Source organism: Arachis hypogaea, chromosome 18 (genome assembly GCF_003086295.3).
Source record: "Arachis hypogaea cultivar Tifrunner chromosome 18, arahy.Tifrunner.gnm2.J5K5, whole genome shotgun sequence".
NCBI lineage: Eukaryota > Viridiplantae > Streptophyta > Magnoliopsida > Fabales > Fabaceae > Arachis > Arachis hypogaea.
Window position 1 is genome coordinate 9,965,453 of NC_092053.1, and position 8,824 is coordinate 9,974,276.

Genomic DNA, 8,824 nt, shown 5'->3' on the forward strand with positions numbered 1-8,824 from the left:
AGTGCTACATACAGAACCACATTATTCTCTCAAATTATACCAATATACCCTCAGAGTTAGTCGCTTTTAAATTTTTTATTTAATAAAAGATTATGAACTTGAAATTTAACTTCTCCCGAGAACAGTGGAGACAGTCACACACTGCTCCAACTTCCTAAAGAAAATTGAAGTAAATTAAAAAAAGAAAGAGAAAATAGGAGTAAAAATATATCAGAATCAGAAGAGCAACAACATCAACAACAATCGAAAAAACCTCGACTCGTTCCACGACAGGGACTTCCTATAAACCAAAGAAAAGAGATCCTTACCCCAAAGCAACGCAACCCCTCTCTCTCTCTCTCTCTCTCTCTTATTTTACTGTCATATCATGCAAAGCAGCACCTTATAAGAAGGCCCTTTTAAGTTTTAACCCTCATAAGTCACAACACCATTTGTTTTCCTCAGCCAGCTCATTCATTCAACTCCATCACCAACCCCTTCTCTCTCTCTCTCTCTCTCTCTCTCTCTCTCTCTCTGATATTTCAACGTTCCTATGCCAGATCTCTCGGGGTAACCGCGCTATTTAGGGTCGTCTGCTTCTCTTCTCTTCTACTTTTTCATTTGGGTATTTCCATCGCGTACAAAAATTCAATCTTTTTTATTTTTGAGGGATACCCTTTTTGTACTTTCCCTTTTTCTGGTGGATTTTTCGCCGCGTAACTCTCGACCCTTGATTTGATTTACCTTCTATATATACCCCACTTGCCAAAAACAGAGTCTTTTTGTGGAGAGAAAGATGGAGAGCGAGTGTGAGATGAGAGAAGAGAATAATAATAATAATAATAATGGGTTTTGTGTGTTCAGTGATGATGAGCTTAAGGATGTGAGTGGTGTGAAGCGTGTTGGTGGTGACTGTGTTGAAGTCACGTGCGGATGCACTAGTCACAGATATGGTGATGCTGTTGGAAGGCTTAGGGTTTTCTCTAATGGCTGCCTCCAAATCTCTTGTGAATGCACTCCTGGTTGCAACGAAGGTTTCATCTCACACACACACTCTCTCTCTATCTCTTTAGTTATCATGTGAAGATTTAGTTTTGATTCATGTGCATGTTCATTTTTCAGTGCATGTTTTGTGGTGTTGGTTTGACTTTTATTGGTGTGATTGTAGGGTTGGTTGAATCTTGTTTTCGTTGAGGTTTTGTGAGACTTTTTTTATGATGATGGTTGTAGTGGTGGTTGTACAAGTCAAGGCTCATTTTCGTGCTTATTACACGTTTTAAGTATGTTGATTTGTCTAAGTGAACACGCTACTTTGATTTTTTTCTTTTTCTCTAAATCAGCTTTAATATTATATTATATAGTATATACTATATACTAATATGTAAATGTGGAAGTTATAATAACCATGTAGGCTTTGGGGGGGGGGGGGGTTAAAACTTCACTTGGTTTGAGACCATGATATGTGCTTCTATCATGGTTGATGCCATTCTATAGGCCTCTTAGAAGCCATTGAAGTCAAGCTGGCAGAGTAGTCTATTATATGTTTTGGTTTTGGTTATATTTTATAGCTTTAATTCATTCTCTTCTTGATAGGGTATGAAATATTAATATTATCTTAACTACATGTGTATGATGGGAATAAGCTATGTGTATTTGCGTAGGTCATAGGAGTTATATATTTTCACTAGGCAGTTTCGTTAGTAGCTGGGAAAAGTTGGCTTCAGGCAGAGGTTAATTTCTGAAAATATTCTTTGATGCACCATGCATATGCATTGCCATGTTATCTTTATGTCATGCATCTATTATCTCTTCATCTATTCTTATACGTTTTACTTTCAGAATGTAGTATGAATTTTAATGTTTATGCATGAAAATTTGAACAGAAGGCATTATTAAAATATTTTTGCTCCATATGGCTTGTTACACAGATTGAGATTATTGAAACTTAATTAAATTCTATGTGAAGTTCACTGTAGCATGTCTTTATGATTGATATTTATATCTTCTTTCCGGGGAATATTTCATGAGCCAAAATGGATAAATTGAATGAAGTAGCAACTTAGCAAGTTTGATTGGTCTGTTTGATTCTTGAATGCTAAGTTGGAACTTGGAAAGTTGATCCACTCGTTGGATTCTTCCTTTGTTGTATGGTTATTTTGTAATGTGCTTGTTTAGTGTGTCATTTATGAGCTGAGTAAAGTGTTTTGAAATTCAATTTACTACCTTCCATGCTATATACTGCTGAATCAGAATGTTTTGTTTATTTAGAAACAGAACATTGTCAATGTCATTATCTTATTTGCTTAATGATGCTTTTATTGTTAGACAATATGACTCCTTCTGCATTTGAGAAGCACTCTGGAAGAGAGACAGCGAGGAAATGGAAGAATAATATTTGGGTAATAGTTAATGGTGAGAAGGTTCCATTATTCAAAACAGTTCTACTCAAGTACTATAATAAAGTTTCCAAAGCTGCAAGCAATAACGTGCGCGGTTGCCACCGTGACGAGTTCATCCGTTGCACGGAGTGCAACAAACAGCGCAGGTTCCGGCAGAGGACTAAAGAGGAATGCCGCCTTCACCATGATGCTTTGGCTGATAGTAACTGGAAATGTTCTGATCATCCATATGATAAGTATGTTCAACCTTCTCATATTATGTTTTCAGAGCCATGACATGTTAAATCTATGAATCTTGTATGGACTAGTCAAAAAATACAACGAAAAATATTACGTCCACACAAAAAATTAACCATCTTGTATTTGTATATAAATAAATGTATTGTTCTATATATATAGACTCTTGAAACAAAGAACTATTCTATCTTGTCTTTGTCTCCATTGTTTAGGTGTTTCCTATATTTTCCATCTGAAGACACATGCAAAACATAAACCAAAACCCAATTTATCATTTATGCTATATATACACAAAAAACCAGCCACTAACTCAGCTACTTGTATAGAATACATATTAAAATGCAGAATACACATTGAAAAAGAGTAAAATAACACATGTATTTATATACAAGTGCACAATGGTTGATTTTTTTCTATGCACCTAGAATGTCTTTCCCTTAGACCTTACTATCTGGGTATTTTCGTCCCGAGATTAACAAATGAGGCCAATAGTCCTTGATGAATTGAGTGGTAGTTGGAGGAATTACTAATGGCAACTGTGACATGCATTTGATTACAGAATTACATGTGAGAATGAAGAAGAGAGAGCAAGTAGAAGAGTTTACAGAGGCTGCACACGATCACCAACATGCAAAGGATGCACAACATGTGTGTGCTTTGGCTGTAATGTATGTCGCTTTTCGGATTGCACTTGTCAAACTTGCACTGATTTTACATGGAATGCCAAAGCTGAGTAGAGGGATCCATCATCATCATCTTCTTCTGATGAGTTACTTAGCACCTTTCTTTTGATTATGGACTGAATTTACCAGTCCTACCTTTGAGCATTCATTGTTCTTATATCTTATTTATTGTTATGGATTATAAAGTTCCATGAAGTATTCCACATCTTCTATATTGCCATTTTGTTATACGATTAAAGGATTTTAAGATAAAGGTAAAAATATGTAACTGAAGTAGGAAACAGAAAAGGGTCTTTAGTTCAGACAAGCTATAATTGGATTCTATATTTCTATGTGAATCTTCAGTAGATTGTTGGAAAGTAATAAAAATTAAGGTATCAATCAAATTAGTTCTTCATTTTATGTGATGATTAAATTGGTTCTTAAGTTTTGATATTTACCAAATTAGCTTATAAATTAAGATAGTTTTTTTCGGTAGTTAATTATTCAGTTTGGTTTTCTTGAGAGATTAATTTGATTTTGAGATAAAAATTGAAACATTAATTTGATCGATATCTTTATTTAGTAATTAATTTGAAAAATATCGCATTATTAAATTTTAATGTTGTTAGAATAACTCAATTAGAAGAATCAAATTGTTTTTTTTAGGAAGTAAACTAGTTATGTGATTATAAAATGTCAAATTTACAATTCTATTTAAATATTCTTTTTCTTACAATTACAAAGCTCACATTATAATTTTATTAAGAAGTAACAAACTCTTTCTTTTGTTTATACATTTGCATGATAATCAAACATCTCTATTTTAGTTTCTCCTTATTGGAACTTACACTGGTATTGTCTATGATAACTGCAGGAAATGCCATATTCTTCCATGACTTAAGTTTTTTGTTTTAAATTTTTTTGTTATAATTTAATAGTTTGTATTTAAATTTAAAAATAAAATTGATACATATTATGTTTATTTATTGATCAATGTTTATATGACGTTTTCATTTTTTATGGGTTAGGAATTGTTCATACCCTGACCTAAAACACAAGCTAGGCCCAAAGTAGAGAAAGTTCAAAAGACAGCTACCGAGTAACCGACCTCCTAAGAGGTTGGATAGAATGCTACAAAGTGATAACTCTCCCTCGAAGGAGTTATAACTAATCTCTACTATCACCCACCTACTTCTAGAATATAGATTTCAACAACCCCTAGATAAAGGGGACGGTTATTCGTCACCAATAACGGAACTACTCCAACGGTAGTTATTGACTCATCACCTATAAATACACTGACACCCCTTAGGTATGCTTAAGATCCAATCTACAATAAACCTGCTGGTACCCTTTCTAACTTAAGCATCGGAGTGTCTTACAGGTACCACCCTCACCTCCTCACGAGGAACTCGGACGACAGCTATCTGACATAGGACAAGTCAGACACTATTTCACAAGGAGTTTGGACTTCATGTTCAGGTCCAAATACAACCCAGTTTCAGGTAACCCTTGGAACATTGGTGCCGTTGTTGAGGACCCTGGAAGTTAACACCCCATGGCGGACGATCACTTTGAAGACGGACATACATCGTCCGAATCAGAACCAGAGTATCGAGATGAAGGCAACGATGACCAAGCCATTGTGATATCCCCTCAGAGAACAGAAGAACCACATGGTGAAGGCACCTCGGAAAACCTTCCTCGTAGAAGAATTCATTCCGAGATTCACCACCCAAAGGATGAAGATCAACCCCATTCTACCGAACTTATGGGACTATTACACGGACATCACAACCGACTTGAACAACTCGAACAGGAGAGAGAGCGACAAAGGGAGGTAGAGAGAAACCTGAGGAAAGAAATCAAGCGACAAAGAGAGCTGGAAGAAAAGCTCTTAAAACTAGAATCCGACCTTTGAAGTAAGAATCGACGTACAGCTCGGAAAGATATCCCACTAGGAGGAGAAGACCCTTTCATTGAACAAATCATGCGCGCAAAGGTTCCTAGGAACTTTAAAATCCCCGACATGAGCCTTTATGATGGAACGACCGACCCGAGACACCATTTAAGCAATTTCAAAAGCCGAATTTTTTGGTCGATGCCTCAGATGTGACCCATTGCAAGGCCTTCCCAACAACCCCTACCAAGTCGACCATGAAGTCGTTTGATAATCTATCACCTAGGTCGGTCACCACCTTCGACGACCTCGCAAGAAAATTCCTCACCCGATTCTCAATTCAAAAAGACAAGGTCAAACATGCGTCTAGTTTGCTAGGAGTCAAACAAGAGATTGGAGAATCCCTCAGAGATTACATGGAGAGATTCAACAAGGCATGCCTGGAGATCCAATATTTTTCTACCGAAGCATTAATAATGGGGTTGGTCAATGGTCTCCGAGAAGGGCTTTTCTCCCCATCTATCTCAAAGAGGTATCCGACCTCTTTAAATGAAGTACAAGAGCGAGCCGAGAAGTACATCAATATGGAGGAGAATGCCAGGTTACGAGAACCTAATTTCTGACAAACACATCCTTATCAAACTCAAGAAAAGGAGAAAGAGCCTAAAAAGAAGGAATAATACAACTCGGAGAAACCAATGAGGTACCACAATTACACCCTATTGCGAGTTTCCCTTGTGGATGTTTATAGGAAAATTTTCCATACCGAGAAGCTTCCCCTCCTCGTCCAATTAAAAATAAGAAGGGTGGAAGTTGTACTGAATATTGCGAGTACCATAAGCTATATGAACATTCCACAAATGACTGTTACGACCTAAAAATGTGATAGAAAAACTGGCTAGGGAAGGTCGGTTGGATAAGTATCTCATAGAAAGGTCGGACAGTCATGAAAAGAGTAAAAGGGATGAGGAAGACACCGGCCGAAGAGATCGTCCCACCCGAACTCCAGAAAGATATATCCACACGATAGTGGGTGGATTTGCCGGAGGAGGGCTAACTAAGTCATTCCGAAAGAGACACTTAAAGGAAGTCTACCAAGTAGAGGAAGAAATCCCTGACTCTCCAACCATTTCTTTCACAAAAGAAGACACGCAAGGTATAATACCCAGGCATGATGATCCTGTGGTAATTACCATGATACTTGCTAATGCAAATCTTCATAAGACCTTGGTGGACCAAGGAAACTCAGCTGACATTCTATTCAAACCTGCTTTCGACAAACTAGTGTTGGAAGAGAAAGAATTGAAGGCATACCCAAACATCCTCTTTCGGTTAGGGGATACGCCTATCAGACCATTGGGTTTCATTTCCCTACACACTACCTTTGGTAAAGGGATGAAGTCCAAAACCCTGAGCATCGACTACATTGTTGTTGATGTAGCTTTAGCCTACAATGCCCTAATAGGTCGGACAATCCTGAATCGACTAGGAGCTGTTGTCTTTATCCCTCACCTCTGTATGAAATTTCCGACACAGGAAGGGATTGCTACTGTAAGAGGGGATAAAAAATTAGCAAGAAAATACTACAACAAAAGCTTGAATCTACGTGGTAAAGGTAAAGAAGTCAATTCAATTGAATTCGGCGGAGTCCGAGGTAGAAACGACTTAAGACCACAACCTGAAAGAGAGACAGAGGAAGTGCAGATCAGGAATGAAGTCGGAAAAACCACTAACATAGGAGTTAACCCAGGGACAGATTTGAAGGAAGATCTCATTAAAGTCCTACGCGAAAATTCCGGCCTCTTCGCTTGGAAAGCGTCCGATATGCCTGGAATTGACCTTGATCTCATGACCCACAAGCTCGCAGTGTATCATAGATCCCGACCTGTTTAGCAAAAAAGGCGTAAACTCGGGCCTGAACGAGCTCAAGTGGTCGAAGAACAAGTTGAAGCATTACTAGAAGCCGAGTTCATCAGATAAGTCAAATACCCATTATAGTTGGTGAATGTTGTGCTGGTGAAAAAGCAAAATGGGAAGTGGAGAATGTGCGTCGACTACACTGACCTGAATAAAGCTTGCCCAAAGGATCCATACCCTCTCCCCAATATTGATGCTTTAGTAAATTCATCTTCAGGGTACCAATACTTATCTTTTATGGATGCATACTTAGGATATAATCAAATCCTAATGTTCAAGTCGGATCAGGAGAAGACATTGTTCATCACTCCAAGAGCGAATTACTGTTACGTGGTCATGCCATTTGATTTAAAAATATAGGACTACATATCAGAGATTGATGAACAAAATGTTTGCACCCCACCTCGAAAAGTTAATGGAGGTATATATAGATGACATGCTTGTAAAAATCAAAGAAGAAACAAATCTCCTGTCTGATTTGTCACAAGTGTTTAATATGATAAGAAAACATGGGATGAGATTGAATCCCACAAAGTGCATCTTTGCAGTAGAAGCGAAAAAATTTTTGGGGTTCATGCTCACACAAAGGGAAATTGAAGCCAATCCCGAAAAGTGCAGAGCTATCTTAGATGTGAGGAGTCTGACCTGTTTGAAAGAAGTCCAACAGTTAAACGGCCAACTTGCAGCACTATCTATATTTTTGGAAGGGTCAGCTTTAAGACCCTTGCCCCTTTTTTCATTACTCAGGAAAGATTGTCAATTCGAATGAACTTCAGAATGCGAGAAAACTTTTCAAGAATTCAAAATTTTTTTAAGTCAAATGCCCATTCTTACTCGGCCAAAGATAGGGGAGGAACTCGTGTTATACTTAGCCGTTACTGACAACGCGATAACTTCAACTCTGATACCGGAAGATGAAGTTGGACAACACCCCATCTATTTCGCCAACAAAGTCTTACAAGGACCAGAATTGAGGTACCAAAAATTTGAAAAGTTTGCATATGCTTTAATTCTGGCTTCTAGAAGACTCCGACCTTACTTTCACGCACACACCATAAAGGTCCGAACTAATCAACCCATGAAGTAGATCCTCCAAAAAATAGACATAGCAGGGCGGATGGTACAGTGGGCCATAGAGTTGTTCGAGTTTGACTTGAAATATGAAACTCAGACAACCATCAAGACCCAATATTTCACTGGTTTTCTGGCAGAATACACTGGAGACAAGGCTGGGATCCTCACAACTTGGAACCTATATGTAGACGGATCCTCCAATAAAGTCGGGAGTGGCGCATGTATCATCTTGGTCAACGAAGAAGGGACTCAAATAGAGCTCTCCCTAAAATTTGAATTCCCTACTTCTAACAATCAGGCCGAGTACGAAGTCATGATTGCAGCTTAAAACTTGCCAAAAAAGTTGGAGCAATAAAGGTCGTAGTCTTTAGTGACTCTCAAATAGTAACTTCTCAAATCAATGGCGAATATCAAGCGAAGGACCCCAATATGAAAAGGAACTTAGAAAAAACACTTGAACAACTTGAACAATTCCTTGAGACTGAGGTCCGACATATAGCTCGAGAGCTTAATAGCCGAGCTGATGCCCTTTCCAAACTAGCAAGTATCAAGCCAAGGGAAATAACAGAAGCTTGTTTCAAGAGACTCTCCAAGAGCCATCAGTCAACAAATCGGACAACAAGTCGGATATATTACCCATCTTCGGTATGAAC

General features: G+C 38.0%; 2 protein-coding genes across 2 annotated transcripts; both read left to right on the plus strand.

Moving 5' to 3' along the window:
- Positions 1–240: 240 nt before the first annotated feature.
- Positions 241–3,518, plus strand: LOC112771653 (protein ULTRAPETALA 1). The gene is made up of 3 exons (XM_025816444.3): positions 241–1,013; positions 2,305–2,614; positions 3,175–3,518. Exons 1-3 carry the CDS (start codon positions 776–778, stop codon positions 3,350–3,352), a joined length of 726 nt encoding a protein of 241 aa, XP_025672229.1. The 5' UTR covers positions 241–775; the 3' UTR covers positions 3,353–3,518.
- Positions 3,519–5,437: 1,919 nt separating this feature from the next.
- Positions 5,438–7,073, plus strand: LOC112769541 (uncharacterized). The gene is made up of 3 exons (XM_025814050.1): positions 5,438–5,781; positions 5,932–6,011; positions 6,070–7,073. Exons 1-3 carry the CDS (start codon positions 5,438–5,440, stop codon positions 7,071–7,073), a joined length of 1,428 nt encoding a protein of 475 aa, XP_025669835.1.
- Positions 7,074–8,824: the final 1,751 nt, after the last annotated feature.

Bases quoted from the DNA above. Each gene is read 5' to 3' on its own strand.
- LOC112771653 (XM_025816444.3), top strand. From the start codon at position 776: ATGGAGAGCGAGTGTGAGATGAGAGAAGAGAATAATAATAATAATAAT. The intron at 1,014-2,304 runs GTTTCATCTCAC...TTTTATTGTTAG, and splicing joins CACTCCTGGTTGCAACGAAG to ACAATATGACTCCTTCTGCA. The intron at 2,615-3,174 runs GTATGTTCAACC...ATTTGATTACAG, and splicing joins TCTGATCATCCATATGATAA to AATTACATGTGAGAATGAAG.
- LOC112769541 (XM_025814050.1), top strand. From the start codon at position 5,438: ATGAAGTCGTTTGATAATCTATCACCTAGGTCGGTCACCACCTTCGAC. The intron at 5,782-5,931 runs GTTACGAGAACC...GGATGTTTATAG, and splicing joins AATATGGAGGAGAATGCCAG to GAAAATTTTCCATACCGAGA. The intron at 6,012-6,069 runs GTACCATAAGCT...AAAATGTGATAG, and splicing joins AGTTGTACTGAATATTGCGA to AAAAACTGGCTAGGGAAGGT.